This window comes from Nuphar pumila, chromosome 6, assembly GCF_984573655.1.
Source record: "Nuphar pumila chromosome 6, dmNupPumi1.hap1.1, whole genome shotgun sequence".
NCBI lineage: Eukaryota > Viridiplantae > Streptophyta > Magnoliopsida > Nymphaeales > Nymphaeaceae > Nuphar > Nuphar pumila.
This window is the reverse complement of record NC_143254.1, coordinates 104,797,701-104,821,684: the sequence shown is the minus strand read 5'-3', so window position 1 is coordinate 104,821,684 and position 23,984 is coordinate 104,797,701. Positions and strand designations below refer to the sequence as shown.

At 41.9% G+C, this 23,984-nt stretch overlaps 1 protein-coding gene across 1 annotated transcript in view; it reads right to left on the bottom strand.

Annotated features, from left to right (window-relative positions):
• Positions 1–22,446, bottom strand: part of LOC149835522 (AUGMIN subunit 8-like) — a 52,250-nt gene extending 29,804 nt beyond the window's left edge. The window contains exons 1-5 of the mRNA XM_090009608.1: positions 22,443–22,446; positions 20,184–21,754; positions 18,268–18,351; positions 17,125–17,244; positions 6,401–6,517 (exon numbers count right to left, since the gene is read on the bottom strand). Of these exons, the coding sequence (XP_089865734.1) occupies positions 6,401–6,517; positions 17,125–17,244; positions 18,268–18,351; positions 20,184–21,754; positions 22,443–22,446 (1,896 nt within the window). The remainder of the gene's footprint in view (positions 1–6,400; positions 6,518–17,124; positions 17,245–18,267; positions 18,352–20,183; positions 21,755–22,442) is intronic.
• Positions 22,447–23,984: the final 1,538 nt, after the last annotated feature.

The following is a 23,984-nucleotide window of genomic DNA, read 5'->3' as shown; positions in this document are numbered from 1 at the left end:
TGGGACGTAGGCAAAGGCCTTGGGTGCGCGGGTAGGCGACTCTTGGTGTGGCGGTGCGGTCCCAACCGTACATGGTGGTACGGGGTTGTGCAAGTGAGTGCACAGCGCCAGCGAATGAGTTTGGGTGGTGCTTTTCGCTATGGCATGGAATCATCAAATGGTCTTCGGACTGGGGGTCGAAAGACCTTGTCCCTTCGGTGTTGAGGTTATGTTGGGGGCGTGCCCATGGGACCGCTATCTGCTCCATGGCACGCGAGGCTAAGGCATCCGTGCGTTGTTGGCTCGGATGGCTGGAATTGAGGAAAGGTGGCTTGCAATGATGGTTGGAGGCATGACATGCATCGGTAAAGGCTTTGGGATGTGTTATGCTCCTCATGACCCGGATTGAATATTGGTTAAGTCGGTAGTGCTGCGAAGGCATGTTTCAGCTCTTGTCAACGTGCGCTTGCTTGTGGGAGTAGTAAGGCACGTTTGGCTCGACGGTTGAAGGTGCTAGCCGGTATGGGACGGCTATGCACATAAGTGGCGATAAGATGCACGATGGACCATGTTCGGAAGGATTTCTTGAAAAGAAGAGTTTGCTAAGTTGACATTCCGCTGGGTAAGAAGTTTACGTGTGGGAAACACGTGCTGTGAGGTTGACTAGGCCGTGAGGCCTAGTGCCGCACGGACGTTCCTTGGCTTGAAAGGCGAAAAATTTGGCCTTGAAAAATTAGCCCGTGACAACTTAGGTGACCATTTTGCATTAGTACACCTCCAATTGCAAAATCTGACGCATCTGTATAGACTTCGAATGGTTTTCCTTGGTCCGGTAATTGCAACACTGGTTCCTTGGCCATGGCATCTTTTAGACCTTCGAAGGCTTGCTGACACTCTTTTGTCCACTCCCACTTTTTGTCTTTCTTCAATAATTCAGTTAGAGGCACAACAATAGCTGAATATCCTTCGATAAAGCGCTGATAGTAGTTTTCTAGACCCAAGAAGGATCGAAGCTCCGGCACTTTGGTTGGACTTCCCCAATCCTGAATAGCTCTTATCTTCTGGCTATCCATCCTTAGGCAACATTTCCCCATCATGTGGCCCAAGAAACTTATCTCATCTTGGCCGAACATACACGTTTCTCTTTTTACACATAACTCATTGTCTTTTAGAATCTTGAACACTATGCGCAGGTGTCGCATGTGTTCTTCCATATCCTGGCTATACACCACAATGTCATCGAGGTATACAACCACAAAACGATCCAAGTAAGGATAGAATATCTGATTCATCAATGTAGAGAACGTGGCAGGAACATTCATCAAGCCAAACGGCATCACCAAAAACTCAAAGGCACCATACCTCGTCACACAGGTGGTTTTGGCTTCGTCCCCTTCAGCAATCCTGACTTGCCAATATCCCGAACGCAAGTCCAATTTTGAGAACACCCGGGCTTCCCCTAATTGGTCAAACAAATCAGCAATCAGGGGCAGAGGATATTTGTTCTTGACAGTTAGCTTGTTCAGAGCCCGATAGTCCACACATAGCCTCTTGGACCCATCATGCTTGGTCTGGAATAAGACAGGGGCTCCAAAAGAGGCTTTTGAGGGGCGAATGATTCCGGCAGCCAACATTTCGTCTAACTACCTTCTGAGTTCGACTAGCTCGGGCGGGGCCATTCTGTAGGGCACCATGGCAGGGGGTCGAGCAACTGGCACCAACTCAATCTGATGATCTACTTCTCTTTGCGGTGGCAACTTTCTCGGCAACTCCTGGGGCATTACTCCTTGAAATTCTTCCAATATTGCAGCTATAGGTGGCGGCACTTCCGCAGGAAGCTTCTCGTTGGCTTCCTCTCTCATTGTCACTAGAAATGTTTGATCACCTCGTTGGAGGCCCCTCTTAATCTGCAGGGCAGAAACCAAACGAACATTCAGTGCCCCCAACGTCGATGCAGGAATCATACAGGGGGATTCTTCACTCATAAAGCTGACAACATCCAAATGAGGCATAGGCACGACCTTGCTAGCTCATAAAAATTCCATCCCCAAAATGACTTTGAAGTCGTCCAACGGAACAATAGAGAAATCTGTTCTGCCAACCCACTGACCAGCCCCGACTGCCACGTTTCGAGAGATTCCCAAAATAGGTTGTGCTGCGGAGTTCACGGCCTTCATGCGACTAACTTTTTGTTCCCATTGTAGGCCCAACCTTTGGGCCTCATCTTCGGCCATGAAATTGTGAGTAGCCCCCGTATCGACCATTGCCTTCGTAGCTTTTCCGTTGATAGACATCACCAGGTACATTAGTTCTTTCTTAACCGTGGGGGTTGCAGAGGAAGATCCTCCTAGCGCATTCACCCTTTGTACCGGCCCCATCCTGACGTCATCTTCCACTGGGGCTTCTTCCATCTCAATGGCATTAGCCGCCCTTCTTCCTGCATTCCCTGCGTTCTGATTGGGGCAATTCCGAGCAAAGTGATTTCCACTGCAATACCAACATCGAAGATTTGGGTGTATCGGCCTGTTCCCTAGAATCCCCTCCTGCCGTGCTTGGGGCTGATTTCTCTGATCTCTAGGAGGAGGTCGATACAGGTTCCCGGCTTGACCTCTGACAACATTGCCTCGATTTAGCCGTCCCTGAGGCCCCCCGCGATTTGGGTTCTCAACTATCTATTCTGCTATAGTCATTGCACTTATCAAGTCTGTCGGTCTCATCCGAGTCAATTCCTGTTGAGCCCAGAACTATAGGCCCTTTTTGAAGCAGTACATGCGATCTATTTCCGACATATCTTCTATATCAAGCATCATTGTAGAGAATGCCTCTACGTATTCCGAAATACTTCCTGTATGCCTTAAAGCCATCAGTTTGTCACGAGCAAGTTCCTCGGCATTGTGTGGAAGGAAATACCCTCTGAGTTCCTTCTTAAAGTCATCCCATGATTCAATCGAGACCCTTCCATGTTCCATGCCACGATATTGCGTCCTCCACCATACAGCGGCACTCTCAATCAAGTACCTGATTGTCGTGCGTATTCGATCAACATCGATGTCAATCTCTGCTTGATCGAAGAATTGTTTTACATCCCATAGCCAGTTTTCCACAATCCTGGCATCTCTTTCGCCTTTGAATTTTGTTGGTTCTACTGGTTTCAATTTCGGTCGTTCACGATGAAACATCGTTGTATTACCCCCTTGTGGATTATTACCGTGATTCTCGGCATTGGCCACACCACCCATCCTATTTCCCAATAGCCTTTCTAGGTCTCCATATCGTTCCCGAAGTTCTTGCATGTCAGTTTCTTGAGCGTCCAACCGATCATACAATTCCTGGACCGTGGCCCTTAGTTCTTCTGACTCAGCCTTCACATTTTCATTTAATTTTTCAAAATCGTCATGTGCACTTTCTAGCGCAGAGGAGCAACCACGAACGTCACTTGTCAAATCTGTCATTTTTTTCTCCATCTTGGTCACTCTTTTATCTAGAGGACCAACCGTTTCCTCAAGGCGAGACATCTCTGTCGACTCTACGACAGATTTTTCCTTCTCCGCCTTTTTTCCTTTGTGAACTTTTCCGACGAGTTCACCAAACTCCGCATTCATTCTTGAACGTCACAAGGATTTCAGCAAGTACCCCTCCTTTCTTCTCCCAAATTCTCAACTAGGCTCTGATTACCAGTTGTCACAGGCTTATTTTGGAAGCCGCATGCGGCACCTGGGAAACCAACCAGGTCAGCCTTCCGAGTTCAGAAAGCATGCAAACACCCCTCACAAGGGTGTCCAATCACATCCGAGCATACACAATCTCAAAGAGAGCAGCAAAGAGAGAGAGAGAGAGCAACAAAGACAAAGAAATCTGCAACTCGCCGGGCTCGACTGGACTCGGATAGTACTCGGTTGAAGGACACGGCTTTTGTGAACTCGTCTGAAGTAGAGAAGAAGTAGTTGTGATAGACAGATTCCAGTATCTGTCGTAACAGAGAAGCGTAGGGTCACAGAGGGTAGCAGGCGTAACAGAGAGGCGTAGGGTCGACTTCCAGAGGCAGATCGTGGCCAAAAGGTGCAAATCCTTTCGCGTCAGGCATAACAGACAGAGAGGCGCAGGGTCGACTTCTAGAGGCAAATCGTGGCCAAAAGGTGTAGATCCTTTCGCGTTCCCGATGAAGACACCTTTATGCCCAGGGTTGTCACCGCTGCTCTGATACCATGTTAAAACCGCTACAAAATCGAGAAAGGAAGAGGAGAGGGAGAGAGAGAGAGAGAGAGAGAGCTCGGATTTTCTTTTCTCTGTTGGGAATCGACAACCACTATTCTTTCTTAGTGGCTGCACTAAACATCATTAAGTTAAATAGGTTTTACAAGACTTTTACACAGACAAAACTGCCCTCTGTTAGTAATGTGTATTACATTATATACACGTGAACCATATGGATCCATATCCGATCCGATCCATGTTCTAATAATTCGCTACATCAAAAGCACTCGAACTAAAGGGGTATTTCTATCCTCACTCTCTTCATTAAATTTGTTTGCCTATATTGATGCTGACTAGGGAGGAAACTCAAATGATAGAATCTCAACTACTGGTTTTTGTGTCTTTTTAGGAGATTCGTTAATTGCTTGGAGATGCAAGAAACAACAGAAAGTCTACTTATCATCTACTGAGGCTGAATACCGGGTTATGACAACTATTACAATAGAACTTGTGTCGCTTCAAAGTCTTCTTCAAGATATGGGATTTGAAATCTTCGGTGCCTCGAAGCTTTGCTGTGACAACAAAAGTGTCATCTATATTGTCAGCAATCACACCTTCCATGAGCGGACCAAACATATAGAAATGGATTATCACTATGTTCGTGATGAGTATCTCCGTAGAACAGTTACACTACCATACGTCACATCCGAATATCAGCTCGCAAACTTTTTTACTAAAGAACTTCCTGCTCCCCACTTCTTGTTTCTCCTTGGCAAACTTTCAGTCATCTCCCCATAAAGTTTGAGGGGGGGTGTTAAAATATATGTATCAATACATACATATATATGTATGTATTTCTTCAAATACACCATAATACCCGTTAGGGGTATTATGGTCATTTCACACAATACCCGATAGGGGTACTTGTTTTTCTTCTTTTTTATTTTTTGTATTTATTTTATTTTATTTTTTCTTTTTCTTCTTTTTAAGCCACTTGATGGGGGCCACCATAGAGTCTTTGGGGGCTCCCAACGACTCTATTGGGAGCCCCCAAGTGGTCCCTTGAGTGTATAAATAGGGGTACTCCCCCTTGTGTTCTTTTATGCTTTTGTGAGTTCCTCTTTAATAAAAAGAGTATTTATTTTATGTGTGTAGCCTTGTTACAAGGCCTTTAGATTATTCCTTAAGTGGATTTCTTCTTTGTGCCTTTGTGCTAAGTCCATTATTGGACATTGTGAATGCATTTGCATTCTTGATTCTTCTGCATACTTCATTACACTCCAAAACATTAAGAAAGAGGAGAAGAGCATGTTAGAGTATCTGAATCATGTCAAGTTCCTTGATGATTCCCTTTGTAATGTTAAGGAACTAGTTTTCAATGGAGATCTGGTTCAATACACCTTAAATGGCTTAACCCGAGAGTACGAAAGCTTTATTACCATTGTTATCAACTCTACCTTAAATAAGCTTCCCAATTTTAGTGAGATTTTTTCTCTTGCAAAATCAAGAGAAGAGACTTCAGATGTTGAATCCTAAGCCTCCCCAACAAGCTGAAACTTCTACAACCGCTTTCTTTTCTCAAAGAGAATGTGGTCGAGGCCATGGTGGTCATGGAAGGGGGGTTGATCGTTTTAACCCCTTCTTTCAAAATTATCAAAATTTCGGAATTAAAGACAATCAGGGTCAACCAAGAACTCTCCAGCGTGACGTGGGTTAAAAGGACGGCCAGGTCATATGTCAGTTTTGTGGTTGTAAGAACCACACGTCGTGTACATGCTATGATATCATGAAAGCCTTTGTGGCCATGACACTTAACAGGATATAGGTCAGTTCAGACCGAACCACTTTAAAAACATGTTTTCCTTGTGTGGTGTGGTGTGAGGTTTTGCATTGGTAACTTTTACATAACACTGTGGGATTCAAACCCGAGACCCCCTAGATATGATAGTTTGACCTAACCATCTAGCAATCTCATTCAATCCCTAGAATATCAAGATATTTATATATGGCATAAGACCACCCAAAGATACCCTTGAATGCACATCTTCTAAAAAGCATGCATTTAAAAAATTAAGAAACTAATTTTGGCATTTGGTGGACAATTTTTTTTCTTTCATATTAATATGCATGAGGTGCAACATAGAACACATGAACAGACACATGTACATCTCTTTCATTGCAGACTAGCAGCCAAGCTTTATTTTTTCAAGAAAAGAACAAGACATACCCTTGCCCCATTTGTAACTGGAAGAAGGAGAGTGCTAGCCTCCAAAGCTTCCAAAGCACTAGATAAACAAGAGGAATGCTCTTTCTCTAGCAAAGCCCACTCATCAAGATAAGGTACCTGTATTACTCAACAACATGAATATGGTTAGGATGCAGAATTTACATGACTAACTGCATATATTAAGACACAAATGCTCTACAGGAATAAAAAGAACAAAAAAAAGGAGTTCAAATGAAAATATAATAATCTCAAAAATAAGACAACATCAAGTAGAACAAAATGTAATCTAAAAAGAACCACTGAGAATAACAAAGACAATGATCACTTCTCAAATACATTATTAAAAAGAATAGCTTAAGTTCAATGAAGATGCATGTTGACATCACAAACGCCATTATCATAAAATTAATACAAATGTGTGAAATAGATCATGTGTATTATATTGTATAGTGTTGTATATGTATTATGTGTAATGGACATATGTCATTCTCTATATTTCTCATGTGCATTTCGTCATCATTTTCTTTTGTAACCATGTAAGAAAGCAGTGTCTTTCATGTAAGATGGATGTAAGAAAACATAGAATACATGTTTTACCCAACCAATCCTTCTGAAATCCTCTTGTTCTCTTGAGTTAGGGTTTCAATATGGTATCAGAGTAGGTAGAGAAGACGAAAAGAGGCTTTGCTCTTGGATTCAATCTGTGTTTTGAAGTCTGATAAGGAGATCATATTGTAGTGCTCTTGGATCCGAGTTTCAGTCAGGTGTGAGTGGTGAAGTTGATGTCACCCATCAAATTTATTTATTTTTGGAGCAGCAGAGTAAGTTTTGATATTTAAAAGATTTTTAGCATTATCTAAGCCTGATTTTTTTGTTTTGGATTTCTGAGATTTCTAATTATATCTGAGCTACCTTCTATAGATTTTTATGTCTATTTGGGTTGTTTTGATGCAGGGACATGGTAAGCTAATTGTTTTAGCATTAGAGCATTGTATTTGGAGCATTACATATTGGTATTCCTTTGAGAAGAGATATAGGGGCAGCAACCTTGTTCTGGACTTTGTTGCTGAGAAGCAACCTTGTTTTGAAGCATTGGTGGGTATTTCAGTTCTATTTGAGTACAATGAATCAATATGAATAAAAGTGATTCAATACATTTGGCTCTCATCAAGTTGGAAAGCACCAAGCATTTGTATTCTAGGCATTTCTAAAAACTGTCAGAGAAAGAAAGGGCTTGAAGGCCATTTAAATGGAAAGAAAGCTAGAGCTAAGGTAGGAGATGTGGATTATGAGACAAATTAAAGAACATAAGATAAATAACTGTTAAAATGTACATCATATATATATATATATATATATATATATATATTACATCAATACCCGATAGGGGTATTTTTGTAATTTCACATAGTTGTTTTAGAAAACAACTATTTTCGATTTTTGTTAAAATGTAATTTTATTTTTTATTTTTTATTTTTATTTTTCGTACTTTTTAGGAACCAAAAGGGGCTCTAACCATAGAGTCGTTGGAGCCCCCAACGGTCACAAATGTGACCGTTGGGGGCTCCCAACGACTCCATGAGAGCCCCCTTTTGGGCTCTCCTTTTAAGGCCCTTGGCCTTCCTTTCTCTCCTCTCCCTCTTGTATAAATAGGGGTGAACCCCTTGTATATTTTCATTCTTGAGAGCTCTCTCTCTCTTTTCAATAAGAGGCTTTTTATATTGTTGCCTTCTTAAAGGCTTGTGCTTGTATTGTCCCTTAGTGGACTTGTGATATTGTCTCTTTTATTCATTGTTGTAAGTGCTTATAAGCCCTCTTTATATTTCCGCAATATCTCATTACATGGTATCAGAGCCACTCGATTCTTGAAGGAAAGGTGTGGTTCATGTATTTCACATTTTGTGTATCTCTTCTCACTTCTTGGAAACATCATGGAGGCAAAGATTGACCTATCCTTCAAGCTCAATGAAAAGAATTACATGATGTGGGCATCGGCAATGGAAAATAATCTCAAAGGAAAGAAACTTTGGGGTTTTGTCATGGGTACCATTCCGAAACCTAAGCTTATGCTCACGAAGAACGAAGGAGGTCAAGAAAAGGCTCTTGAAGGAGATGCTCGCCTCAAGGCCATTGAAAATCATCAAAAAGAAGTGGAAGATTGAGAAAGTAATCACGCAAAAATCCTTGTGTGGTTTATGAACAATGTTGAGCTTAAGGTATGTGCTAATATAGCTAAATTTCGTAGAGCCAATGAGGCTTGGTCCTTTATGAAGGGTATGTATACCCAAAAGGATCTTGCAAGAGCATATTTTTTGCAAGAAAAGATTAGAACCACCAAACAAGGTGATTCTAGCATTCAAGACTATTATAGTGTCCTAAACCCGCTATGGGATGAATTGGCTCTTTTAGAGCCAAAATGGGTTTCTATGGAAGATATTGAATTAAGACAAAAACAAATGAAACAAGAATGATTGTTTCAATTTCTTTTTGGGCTACGTCCCGAATTTGAGCAAGTGAGATCTTCACTTCTTCATAGATCTATTTTTCCTCCTATTGAGGATGCCATTGCCGAAATCACTCAAGAGGAGAGAAGGCTTGGCATGAGTAAACATGTTGATGAAGTGCTTGTCGTATCAAAACCCGGTAACAATGTAAGAACCTATAAACCTCCTCATTTGGAGAAACAAGGAAACTATAATGGAGGAAGAAAAATGATTGTTTGTCATCATTGCTATGAGCCGGGTCACATCAAACCTGCTTGCCCAAAGCTTAATGAAACTTTCAAGCCTAAGGTGGCCTCTCTTGAAGAAACTACCACCAAAGAAGATGAAGGCAAGAATAATGACCTCAAAGAGACTCTTGGGCAAATATCTATGGCTCTCCAACAAATTCTAAAAGTTTCTTCCTCCACATCGGGTGCGGCTATTGCTTCTACATTATCACCCAGTACGTATTCTTGGATCCTTGACTCCGGAGCCTCTTTTCATATGACCCCCCATGAAAATGCACTTATTGATGTTTGCACCAATTCAAAGGATTCTTGTGTCTCTATGGCCGATGGAACCTTTTTAAAAAATTCAAGTATTGACTTTTTTAAAGATTCTCAAAATTTTTGTGTTCCAAAAGTAAGAGTTGTTCCCAAACTAAATTTAAACATTTTTTCGATCTCCCAAATTGTCGACCATGGATGTGAAATATCTTTCTCATCTAATGGTTGCTTTGTGCAGGATCTCCGGTCTGGGAAGCAGATTGGGCAAGGCCATAGAAAGGAAGACCTCTATTATATGGACCATCTCGATCTCCCTACAAATTATTTTTGTTCTTATGTCCAAGAAAAAAATATGGAAACTTGGCATAAAAGACTTGGTCATCCAAGTTATTCCAAAATGTATTTTTTCCCTTTTGGAAACAAATTTTGTAAGGAAAAAGAAATTAGTTGCAAAGATTGCATTTTTGGAAAAATGAAGTATATTTTATTTCCAACTAGAACTTTTCTTTCATCTAGACCTTTTGAATTGGTGCATTCGGATGTTTGGGGGCCTTCTCCGATTATGTCTAAAGGGGGTTATTCGTATTATGTTACTTTTATTGATGACTTTACTCGGTATGTTTGGATTTATTTTCTTAGTCATAAATCAGAAGTATTTACCTTCTTTAAAGATTTTCATAGAAAAATTCAAAATCAATTCCAAAATAACATATCTATTTTGAGATCCGATTCCGGTGGTGAATATTTATCTCACGAATTTCAAAACTATTTAACCTAAAATGGAATTTGCCATAAAAAATCATGTCCTAGGACCCCTCAACAAAATGGCCTAGCGGAAAGGAAACATAGGCACATTATAGAAACCGCTAGAACATTACTTGTTTCTAGAAATATTTCAAAGAAGTTTTGGGCCGAAGCCGTTCTAACCACAACTTATCTAATCAATAGAATGCCCTCTTTTAAATTAAAAAATGCTTCTCCCTATGAAAAGCTCTTTAAACTTTCGCCTAATTTCAATCGTCTTCGTATTTTTGGTTGCAAATGCTTTGTCTTATTACATAAAAGAGATAAGTTGCCTCCAAAAGCAATTGAATGTGTTTTTCTAGGATATGGTGAAAATCAAAAAGGGTATAGATGTTATGATTTTAAGAATGATAAACTATATGTTTCAAAAGATGTAACATTTCTAGAAGAAGAGAATGGTTTTGATAAAATAGAAGAAACAACTGAAATTGATTACATATTTTTATATGATCTTATTGATGACATACAAGAAGATTTTCTTGAAAACATAGAAGATACATGTGAGGCGTCCCATCTTGATATAATACCCTCAAATGATAATAATACAAATATGAATGTTTACTCAAGAAGAAATCAAGAAAACCCTATTAGTGCCCTCGAAAAATACTCTCAAATTTCTGAGTCTACTGAGGAACCACAAGTTAGACATTCTTCTAGAATATCAATACCCCCAAATAGGTTTGTATCCTATGATTCCTTAACACCCAACTATCAGGCATGTTTAATAACCTTACATTCTTATTTTGAACCCGCTCACTATAATCAAGCTAAATCTATACCACATTGGGTTGAAGCAATGCAAGTTGAACTAAATGCATTAAAAAAGGCTAATACTTGGGAAATAGTTAATCTACCCCCACACAAAAAACCTATTGGGTGTCGCTGGGTCTTCAAAGTCAAAACTAAAAGCGATGGCTCTTTGGAACGATATAAACCTAGATTAGTCGCTAAGGGATACTCACAAGAATATGGCATTAATTATGAAGAAACATTCGCTCCCGTAGCTCGAATGACCAGTGTCAGGACTTTAATAGCTGTCGCATCAACCAAAAAATGGCCTATTTATCAACTTGATGTAAAAAATGCCTTTTTAAATGGAAGTTTAAGTGAAGAAGTTTACATGGATCCACCACCCGGAATTAATATTAAGCAAGGTCAAACACTTCGACTTTTAAAAGCATTGTATGGCCTTAAACAAGCTCCTAAGGCTTGGTATGATCGTTTCAGTGATATCATGATAAAATTAGGATTTCACTCTTGTTATACTGACACTGCTCTTTTTGTTAAAAATGCAGGTACTAGTATCGTAATATTGTTACTTTATGTTGATGATATGATTATCACTAGGAATGATCAAAATAGTATTATTGATGTTAAAAATATGTTAAAAAATAATTTTGATATGTCTGATTTAGGTTTTCTTAGATACTTTCTTGGAATTGAAGTTGCATACTCTTCTCGAGGATATATTTTGTCACAGATGAAGCTTGTTGCAGATATATGTTCTAAGTTTGGGATTTCTGATGACAAAAAAGTAGAGACTCCCGAGGTTATTAATGCCAAATTACGGTTGGAGGATGGGGTTCTTCTGGAAGACCCCACACCCTACAGACAACTCATTGGGTCTCTCACCTATTTAACCATCACCAGACCGGATATCACCCATGCGGTTCATTCAGTTAGCCAATTTCAGCATGCTCCTACAACTGTGCATATGAGTGTTGTTCTCCGGATCATCCGTTACATTCAGAATACCATCAATAAAGGGCTATTTCTATCATCCTCTTCTTCCTTGAATCTTATTGATTATACTGATGCAGATTGGGGAGGTAATCCTAATGATCGAGTCTCAACTACTGGTTTTTGTATCTTTTTAGGGGACTCTTTGATTGTCTGGCGATGCAAGAAGCAGCAGAATGTTTCACTATCATCTACTGAAGCAGAGTATCGGGCTATGGCAACCACAACAATGGAACTTGTATGGCTTCACAGTCTGCTTAAAGACATGGGGGTTGATATTACCGAAGCTTCAAAATTATGTTGCAACAACAAAAGTGCCATCTATATTGCAAGCAATCATACCTTCCACGAGCGTACCAAACATATCGAAATGGATTGCCACTATGTTCGTGACGAATACTTGCGAGGAACAATTGCCCTACCGTATGTCACTTCAGAATATCAGTTGGTGGACTTCTTTACTAAAGCTCTTCCGGCTTCCCGCTTCATGTTTCTTCTTGGCAAACTTTCCGTCATTTCCCCGTAAAGTTTGAGGGGGGTGTTAAAATGTATATATATATATATACACACATATATATATATACATATATATTACATCAATACCCGATAGGGGTATTTTTGTAATTTCACATAGTTGTTTTAGAAAACAACTATTTTCGATTTTTGTTAAAATGTAATTTTCTTTTTTATTTTTTATTTTTCTTTTTCGTACTTTTTAGGAACCAAAAGGGGCTCCAACCATAGAGTCGTTGGAGCCCCCAATGGTCACAAATGTGACCGTTGGGGGCTCCCAACGACTCCATGGGAGCCCCCTTTTGGGCTCTCCTTTTAAGGCCCTTGGCCTTCCTTTCTCTCCTCTCCCTCTTGTATAAATAGGGGTGAACCCCTTGTATATTTTCATTCTTGAGAGCTCTCTCTCTTTTCAATAAGAGGCTTTTTATATTGTTGCCTTCTTAAAGGCTTGTGCTTGTATTGTCCCTTAGTGGACTTGTGATATTGTCTCTTTTATTCATTGTTGTAAGTGCTTATAAGCACTTTTTATATTTCCGCAATATCTCATTACAATAACCTCATTTGAAGTCTTAACTTCTGGGTTCTGTTGAGCAAGGCATTGCCATTTGTAATACCTGGAAAAAAAAAAACCGAGTCCGACACGTGTCAGACACGCGCCAGGCACGTGTCGGACACGTGTCCTGGTCAGTGGGCGATCTCGGATCCGGGCCGGACCCGGATCTATGCCGGACCCGGCTTCTCGAACATTCGAGAAGCTGGTGCGCGCCCCCCCTTTTTAAAAGGGGGGTAGGGTGCCTCGGGCGAGGGCATTTGCCCTCGCTCGACTCTCTCTCTTTCTCTCTCCCCCCTCTCGTTCTCGATCGTTTCCGGCGACGCACCGACCGACGTAGGTCCGATCGCCCTCCGGCCACCACTTTGGTGGCGTCTCCCCCCCCCCCCCTTCGTGCTCTTTTGCCGCCGTTTTCCTCCCTTTTTTACGGCGACTTGCCACCGGACTGTTGAGAGGTACGCGTTTCCCCTCTTTTCTTTTTTCCGTGGGCTGCGAACTCGTCGGCCGGCAGGGGGTTGGTCCCCTGTCGTCGACAGTGCGCCGGTAGGATGGGGGGCTTCGCCCCCCCCCCTGCTGTTGTGCTTGGGTCGGCAGGGGGCTTAGCCCCTGTCGCCGGCCGCTCGTCGGTAGGGGGAGCTTCGCCCCCCTGCCTGAGCCTCCTTGTCGGCAGGGGGTCTCCCCCCCCCCTGCCATCGTCGGTGTGTCGGGCGGGGGAGGTTTGGCCCCCCTGACACCGACGTTTTGTCGGATGGGGGCTTAGCCCCTATCGCCGGCCGGTTGTTGGCAGGGGGCTTCGCCCCCCCTGCTGGGGTCTGTTTGGTCGGCAGGGGGGTTTAGCCCCCTGTTGCCGGCGTGTTGTCGGCAGGGGGCCTGGCCCCCTGCCGTTGTTTGTTGCGTTGGTAGGGGGCCTGGCCCCCTGCCATTTTTCTGATTGTCGGTAGGGGGCCGGGGCCCCTGCCATTTTTCCCGGTTGTCGGTAGGGGGCCTGGCCCCCCTACCATTCTCTGTTTGGCGGCAAGGGGCCTGGCCCCTTGCCTTTGTGTTTGCTGGCAGGGGGCGGAACCCCCTGTCACCCCTGGTTGTGGGTAGGGGGCCTGGCCCCCCTACCATTCTCTGTTTGGCGGCAAGGGGCCTGGCCCCTTGCCTTTGTGTTTGCTGGCAGGGGGCGGAGCCCCCCTGTCACCCCTGGTTGTAGGTAGGGGGCCTGGCCCCCCCTACCATTCTCTGTTTGGCGGCAAGGGGTCTGGCCCCTTGCCTTTGTGTTTGCGGGCAGGGGGCGGAACCCCCTGTCACCCCTGGTTGTAGGTAGGGGGCCTGGCCCCCCCTACCATTCTCTGTTTGGCGGCAAGGGGCCTGGCCCCTTGCCTTTGTGTTTGCTGGCAGGGGGCGGAGCCCCCTGTCACCTCTGTTTGTCGGTAGGGGGCCTGGCCCCCCTACCGTTATCTGTTTGGCGGCAAGGGGCCTGGCCCCTTGCCTTTGTTTTGCTGGCAGGGGGCGGAACCCCCTGTCATTGTTTTGCTTGGCGACAGGGAGCAGGGCCCCCTGTCGTCTCCTTTGTTTGTCAGCAGGGCTCAGCCCTTGCTGATCGCTTGCCCTTTTGGGATTTGTTTTGCTTCTGGCTTGCTGACCTCTTTAGTGTGTACAGGTTGCACGACGGAGCGCTCGCGTGTCTCGTGGCCCGAGACCCTTCGAACTTACGCCCGCAGGCGTGCAGTGATCCGCGACTCCCCAAGGTAGGGGAAAGTTGCGTGAAAGGATTTGAATGAACTAAACTAAACTAATTGGAAGATAATTAAAAGAATCTGCTTATATACGTATATGTATGTCTTTATAACTCAAGGACGCGGTTTCGCGATCCTTGTCCTGTTTATTTTCCAGCATTTACTTTTTGCTGTCGTCGCGCTATATGTGCCCAGGCTTCCCTTTCTGTCTTTTTAACTCAAGGACGCGGTTTCGCGATCCTTGTCCTATTTACATTTCAGTATTGTACTTTCTGCCGCCGCCGCGCTATATGTGCCTAGGCTTTCCTTTTTGTCTTTTTAACTTCAAGGACGCGGTTTCGCGATCCTTGTCCTATTTACTTTTGCAGTACCTTACTTTCTGTTGCCCCGTGCTTTATGCGCCTTGGCTATTATATTGTGCACTTGTTGCTTTGCTTATTTATGCTGACTCATTTCTTGGATATGTTATATAGACTTCGATTTTGCTATTGTTCTGCCTTGCAGGTGCTATTAGAAATTGCTATCAGTACTTGAGCCCCTTTTTGTACTCTTGGCGACTTGTGGCTATAAACTTAGCAGTATCATGCGATGCTATGATGCGTAGCGCAGAGTGAATGGGTCTTATGTTCGGTTTTGAATATGTCACTAAGTGATAATCATGCGCCTTCACAGGCAAGATGCTCGAGTGGGTCGATTAGACCAGGGCATATAGAGCAAGGTGATGAAGTTGAATAACCCTTCATCGTGCTTGTTCGGGCTGGTTCATCAAGAGAGAGGATGAATGGTACAAACCCTTCGATGGACAGGCCATTCATGGCCATTTCGAGCAAAGGCTCGGCTTCCCCAGTCATCGAAGGTAGGGGAGTTGGCGTCACCATAAGTATCCTAGGTGGTAGTCGCCCGGCACTTCTGCAGAAGTTGGATGCATCCGTGGGCCCCTTCTAGCCTTTGGGGACTTGCTCTCTCGACCACAGGTCGTCCCCTTAGGAGCGGATTCAGTCAGTCCTTCAGGGTATAATAAGATATATGGCATAATGGACCCCTGAAAGGTTCTCGGTTGTTTCTACATTTATACATTGTGCGTACCCACAATGTCCAGATAATAAGCAGATCACACTTATGGCATGCTCACTTTTATTTATTCTCGTACTGTTGCTTTTACCTCACTATCTGTTTGTGCTTACGATAGTTGGAAGGTATGCATGATAAGCCTGTTTATGATTGCTTACAGTTGTATTGATATCACTGTACTACTAGTTTGCTTACGTTCATGACATACCTGTTAGCTTTGCTATTCACTTGCATAGATTGTATCTGTTTCTGCTTGCTTCTGTTCAAGCATGCTTTAGATTAGTTCACTTTACTTCTTTTACGCACCTACCAGTTTTCAGGACTGACCCCATTCCTTTATGGGTGTAGGTGACAGGTAGCTCCTCTTGGGTGGTGGTGCAGAAGCTACGCGGTCAAAGTTTCGCCTCTCTCGTCGACTCGTTGGCTATTTTGTTTTTGTACCTTTTTTGTTTTGGGGGTGGACACCCTCTGCCTTGTATAAATTAACTCTGTCTGTTATAAATGCACTTTTTATTCTCTGCTCACTATTTTGGTTTAAAAATGTGAACTTGTATTTGTAATGAGTCTTTTTGCTTAAGTACCCAGAAGCTTTGACTCGTGTTTTTAAAACCTTTTGATATCTTTTGAAATTCTTGCTACAACTCTGATTTTTCCTTAAAGGTGTTTCGATTTCAAATCTTTTCCTTCCTCGAGTCAAACTTTTGGGGCGTTACTCCATTAACCTTGCAAAGTTCGAAAAATTAAAAGATGCATGGAATTTTCTTGTACAAGCATGTTACTAGGCCAATTGGGTTCAATATCAATTAATGCAAGAACTTAGGGCCCTTTAGGCAGAGAAACAATCAATTCAAGCATTCTATATAAAAGTGCAACAATTATGGGAAGCTATAGGACTCATGGAATCAGTGCCAAAATGTGCGAAGGGTCATGAATGCCAAGAAGAGGCAAGATGAATCAAGGTCATTGAATTTCTCATGGCAAGTCAAAGTTTGATAAAGGGGGGGATTGATATGCTATACAGGGCTACTTTTCCCCCGGTTATGGTTGAACTAATAACAAAAGGGACTAAGATTAAGTATCTTGGAGTTAGACCTACCGGTGATACTGTACTTATGGTTGCTATGCACACACTAGGGTTTCATAATTCTCATCCTCAACATGCAAATACTTCTTGAAAGAATAAGGTATGATGCATCCATTAAACAATTTACATTAAGGTTCCAAAAGCTTTTGATGTTCAGACCTGTTGGACTTGGATCTATATTCATATTAAAAACAAATCTAGCCAATCTATAAATACTAAATCTAGAACAATATGCACGAAAATCTGAATTACCTGTGCTTTAAGAATTAAATAGAATTTAATATATCGCCGCAGTTGCTGAAGTTTGATCCATTTCAATGTGACACAATGTTGCAGGTCTGAAGTAGTTACATACACACTGTAAAGGAGCTCCTGCCTCAGAGAGAAAAAGATCATTGTAAAGCAGGTTCCCATCATTCCAAAAAATCACACTTCTCAGAAGTTTATCTAATCTCTCGCTAAACAAAATTGCAACCAGAAAATCTCTAAACATCACGGATTGCATATTCAGTAAACTGTTTAAAGTTTGCAGGTTATCAAAAGCATTGAGGGATCACCGATCAATCTATGGTAGCACTAACTTTATTTCCAAAACATCAGATGTTGCACATGATATATGAGAAAGTACTAACATTTTGTATGAACAGATGCACACATATATTTTACATAATGATTATATAATAAATGGTATGAAAAGCTGCTGATGTATGCTTGCAGCAGTTTCTTTATTTAAATAAAAAGCTTTTGGTTTCAGCTCAAACAAATAAAAAAGGAAAAATAAGAATGTCTCATGAGTCTTTGCAAATAATGTGAACCATACGGGTTTCAACAAATAACAGACTCACTTCATCAACAACATGGATTCATTTCATTTCTGGATGAAACCCAATTTAGTTAATAATTGAGGAGAACCAAGAAAATCAACATGACTGCAACAAAAGTATCTGATCTCTTCAGAAAATTGAGACAACCACTCAGCAGAGAATGTACAAGGAAAGGAAAAAAGTTAAATGGTCTTGGTCTGCAAAATCCTGCACCCAAACAAGGCTGAATAAATTTCTTTAAATTTATCTGGAAGTTAGGGACATCTATCCCAAAGCAAGTGAAATACAACTCAGAAAAATGTTACGAAATCTGCTAATGTGAACAAAAACCAGTTATGTAACAAAAGAGATGAATATCACCAGTCAATTTGCACAAAGGCCACACACACCACCAACAGCTCAGGGAAACATATTTTGCAATCAAAACATTTCATGGACATTAAAAAGCCTCATATTATAATGGAAAAAGAAATGCACAAACATTGGAAAGACTAAAATACTCATTTCTGTGTTCTTAAATTCAAGATTAGAGGTCATCTAGGCCACACCTAGTTGACTTCACTATCTTCACCCTTCCATGCCCATGCCTCACCAATTTCTCTTCATGAAACATTTTGCAGCGTTCTACAGTTCCCTCAAGAACACTGTGATATCCCTGCGGGAAAAAACAGATCTTCTCATAACAATACAAACAGATATTGAGATTTTTGGCACCTGTTTGCAAACTGCCCTTTCTTTCAAAATTGAAATCCTTTTGCTTTGCGCTGGCTGGAGCTAGAGCACTTCCCTCCATGACTAGTTCATGTAGAGAGCTCGTCTTGCGTAGAAGACTGGTAGAAATCTCCATAATATGGGGAGGAAATGGTTACTAGATTTGAAGATGGTCGCTTTTCGCCACTTGATGGGAGATATGGAAGGAGAGGAACCATAGGATGTTGATGATAAAGCCACATGTATCCTTTCCATTCAATACTTCAACCAGCATGAGATCAAGACTTGGGCCAAATCTGCTGGCCCAGTGTAGGCACCAATTGGATTGGCTATTGCAGTGTTGGACTTGGCTTTTTGCCTTGCCCCTACCTGGCTTACCATTTGTGTAGCTGTTTATTTTGTACTTTGGGTGACTGTTTGCCACCACTACCCATTTTATCTAATATTTTCACATTTCTTTATTGACTCTCAAAAAAACAAAGGATCTCTGACACATGAATATCGTTCTTGAAGACCTCAGGGAAAAAATCAATGGGAAACCTATCCAAGAACATTAAAAAAGGAAAAAAAACTATAGAGAATTTTCACTTCAATTATGTAAAGAGTTTCTTTGAGAATAAAAATGGCATGAAACAGTCTGTAGTGCAAAGCAGAAAGAGGGTTCCACAAGATTGAATCTGGCAACATATATACAAACAAAAACAGCCAAAATACTGTTCACACACAAAATACTAGAACATGTATTAAACGTAAAGCATGAGGATGCATACAGATAATGATGCATGAACTTATAAAATATGCATCCATCCCTCAAGCTTGTCATCGATATACAAACTGATCTCTAATTTTATTCAAATAGAAAGAATGCAGATTTCCTGTTTAGGGATGGAATTCCATACAATATTGCACTCAACCTTGATAGTCTTGTGACATGGTCTTGGTACCATGCAATTTCAACCACAAGTTAGCCAAGAAACCTTAAGTTGGCAATGAGTGACATATTCATACATGGTAAGATTATCTTTAACCTTTAAAATTAATATCACAGGAAGGATGAAAGCATGTTAACTTTGTAACATCAAAAAACTGCCTAGAAATGTCTATACAACAGGATAAAGCTTGATTTTTTGTACTCTCCACTTTATACAGCAAGATATTAATTTAATAACCTTAAAAGACATGATTTTTGATCATGATGGCTTGCTAGTTATATTTATAACACTTTCCTAATGTTTAAGTCCTTTCTTAAGAGTCGCTGCTTAATAAACATATCTTCACAAGACATTTCAAGGTGTTATTCCTTATGCCTATTACACTTCACTAAATTATCTGTGAGAATATTGAAAATGAAAATAAGCAACCACACATATTTTTAAGCATGCAATGTTCTTGCAAGTGGAAATAAGTGTTGGATATAGCAGACTAAATGGTTATCCTACAAAAAAAGGAGAAACAAAACTAATTTCATCTGACAACCAAAAGATTAGATGACTGTATTCTCAGGACTATGATTTCAAGGAGTAGGCAATCTTGTACCAGACATTCCATGGTACAATGACATTGAAAATCTCAATCATTTGTTCATCCACTTGTACAACAATGTGCTTCATAACTAGCAAACCCCATTTTCCCTGTGTCCCCTCTTAGAATAAACATGTTAAAGTAACTCCGGAGCCTATGCAAAGATGTTTTACATAATTTCATATGCATGCAACAGAAGCACTAATATGACAATGCAACAATAGCAACGACGAACTTAAAATTAGTGAAACCTACCTCTGATGTAACAATTTGGATAGCCAATGCAGCGTTGGCTCTCGCATTGACATAGCGCCATTGCAAGTATCTGTTGTAAAGAAGCCTCAGCTGGTGAACATCTTCTATCTGGTTCAAAACCTTCTTTCCTTTCCTAGCTTCAGCAATAAAATTGAGAATGGATGTAGAACTGCTAACATGACTAGGAACAGAGTTTGTTGAGGACATCGCTTGCCCCCTTGTCCTGGATGGACTGCTCAAACCTCTTGATGGTGAGAAAGCTGTTACCAAATTACTGGGTGAAGAAGATCGAGATCTAATCAAGCGAGGATTTGATACAGCTTTTTCTGGTAGATTCGATGAAACGTTCTTGGTCAACCCAGCTGTTCGAGATCGCTCAGGCGTCGGGGATCGCCGCCTTTGTGGCTGCTGGGTCCTATTGTTTGTCTTCTGCCAAAACCTTGCAGGGACAAAAATTCCCCTAGCTGCTGAGGCATCACTATCATAACTTCTTGAATCACCAGTGTGTTCCTCTACATTCGGATCGCTTCCAGTTGAAACAGAGTCCGCAACGGATGAAGAATCAGATGAATTCAAGCAACAGTCCGGACTTGTGGGATCCGCATCATGAGATGAACAATCTACCTGCAAAGGTCTATCCTCAGCTACGTGCAAGTTCCCCAGGATGAGAGTTCTGCCAACCTCACATTCTGCTTTTCCATCAAATGGCATTCGCCTCACCACATTTTTGCTTTCAACCGCGAAGCTCCCCTCATTTACAGATTGCTGAAAGCCTCTACTGATAGAATCCGATCGAGCTGCCCATCCTTGAACCAATAAAGCAGCAGCTTTGCTGGTTTTATCAGGCGCTGCTTTACTGGTTTTATCAGAGAGATCCACACTTCTGTTCAAGGCATTCCCTTTTACTGAACTTCTGCTCGGCCAACGATGGCGATCAACCATTCTAGCATGAGAATTATCCAAAGGCTTTGAATTTTCAGATTGATCAGCATTTTTACCTCTCAATGGTGTCCTCTTTCTCTCTGGTGTCGCCTTGCGCTGCCGAGCAGGAGAGCCGCATTGCCTATTTGCAGAAGGGGTCAACGGCCAATCCTGAGAATGGTTAACAGGACGTTCTCTCTTAGTAACAGGAAGAGTGAAACTGTCCGCCTGGAAGGAAACACATAAACTGCGTGCAGAAGGCCATAAACCTTCCGGTGACCGGCCGATGGAGCGCTTGGGATCGGAGATTGAACAACCATTGCTCGATTTCGAATCACGAACAGGGGTGGTTGGTCTAGATGGGGAAGATGGTCGTCTCCTGTCTGCCGAATGCGCTCGTTTTGGATCCGGCATAGCGAAAGCTCGGTCGATGCTCGGAGACGGGCATCGTCTCGAGACCAATGGAACAGTGGGAGTAACAATTGAAGAAGAAGAAGAAGATGGCGATGTCGAGGATTTGTACCTCGAACTAATCTCTCTGGTTTTGAGCTTCCGAGAGGCGACCCCATTGCTGTCCTTGTCTGATGGTGCCAATGGCGGTCGATGTTCGGAATCTGCAGCCGAAAACTGTTTCTTCTGCTGCGATGAAGCTGCAGCAGAACAACATCAACACCCAATGAATCATCAAATCCCAAGAGTGATCACAAACACGCACATTGCCAAAGAAAATCTGAATCAATACTTTTTGGAATACATACTCATGATAAGCTTTCATATTTGATTCACAGCATAACCGTCATGATCTTCTTCACAAGACGGCCTGAGAAAGCCATCATATTCACTTGCGTATAACAACTTGCATTCAATATTTAACTCAAATTCCACCGATGCATTCAAATGGGTATGTATTTGCATTTTCATTACAGAAGCACCAAAGCAATGGAGAAATGATCTCAAAAGGCAAATGGAAATTGGTTATTAAAGGGAATATGGGTATAACTGTCTTAACAGAGGAGAGAGAGACGCGTAATAAACGGCCAATGATAACGAAAAGTGGGAACCACCGAGGTGGTATCCCATATGCGGTAAGTGGGGTCCTGTGTCAAGCTGAAGGCCCAGGATCGAATCCCTCTGCCACATGAGGGCAGCTGTTGTGGTAGGGCTCCTAACCTAGCTTGGCTTTTAAAAAAAAAAGATAAACGAAAAGTGGGAATTAAAAATTTAAAATTTGAGAATAAAGTTTCCTTTTCTTTTTTACATCACCTTTTTATTTTTTATTTTTTTCTTGTTATTTTTGGGGTGTTGTTTTGGTCACGGAACTTATCGGTCACCACTTACCCATTGGTCTAGGGGACTTCTTCACAGGACTTCCGTTCTTTTGCTTAAGGAAACCGTAACGGTATATTGTTGAGAGGGAGAAAAAGTAAGGCACAGGATTATTCTTCCCAATTCGACCCCACGGTTGGGAAATAATCAGAGTAACCGGCGGGTCTTTCCCTTGGGATCCGCCTACATTGTAGGAAAAAACATGGGGAGAGAGAGAGAGAGACAACGGATAGCTATTTGAGCAGGTCATCATTTATCTGTCATTGAAGTTAGATGTGAGAAAGAGAAATTTATAAAGTGAAGACGCGTGAACCTACTCAGGCACCCGGGGTGGCTCAAGAGAAGTTGCGGCTCTGTTTTTTTTCATTGAAAATAAAAATTATATTATTTATTAAAGGGTTACATCAGTCCTGGACTGATCTTTTAGAATAGAGAATGTGCAGAGCGATAGAGTGCAGGAATGTACGATGTGCGTGCTTGATTGGTGATGTGTGGTGGTAGTATGACATGCGATAAGCAACGATATTGTCGTTAGTGCATCGATGTATAGCGATACAGACATGGAGCATTGTTTGGTCAAGCAATACCAGCGGATTAAAGGATGTTGCCTTTAGAGATTTAGTTAAGAACATCTTGGCTTGCAAGAGTTTTTCATGTGTAGCGGTTGGATGTACGAGAGTGCATATGGGTTAGGGCTAATTTCTCCAAGAATCACATTAACTTATTCCAACCAAGTATGGTGACTCGGGGCTAGGTGCGTGAATGCCTAGGCACCGGCAAATGAGTCTGGGTAGTTCTCTTCGCTATGGTGTTCAATCATCAACTGGTCTTCGGACTGGGAGCCGCAAGGTCTTGTTCCTTCGATGGTGAGGTTTTGGTGTGCCATGCGCATAGAGTCACAATATGTTCTATGACATGCACACTACAAGAAAAATGCTAATTAGCGACAGAAATTTGTGACAATTTTTTTATATCGCAACTTAGCGACGGATTAGCGAGAGAAAACTCTCTGTCACTAACATTTGAAATATTTGTGAAATTAACGACGGAAAACATTCCGCCGTGAATCCATCGCTAATTAGCGACAGATTCGTGACGAAAAAATTATGTCTCAAACTCTGTTGCAACTTAGCGACGAAAAACTTTCCGTCGCTAAGTAGCGATGGATTAGTGATGGCATTTTTCCATCGCCAAACATTACAAGAAAAAATGTTAATTAGCGACGAAATTTGCGAGAGAATTGTTTCATCTCTAATTTGTCCCTAATTAGCGACAGAATTAGCAAGAGAATTTTTTTGTCTCTAATCCATCCATAATTAGCGACGGAATTTTTCTGTCACTACTTTTCGATTTAAACCGACCCATCTAGGGCGCAAAAATTTTCCTCTCTTCCTGTGTGAAATTTAAACCGACCGTTCGATTAAAGCGTCGGATGGCGTGCTTCTCTTTCAGATTGTCCAGCTTCTCCAAGAAGCCTCATAGGTGACAACTGGAATCTGAGGTCCGTCGAACGAGAGAACTCTCACCGAAATAATTGGTGCTCTGCAGCTCTCC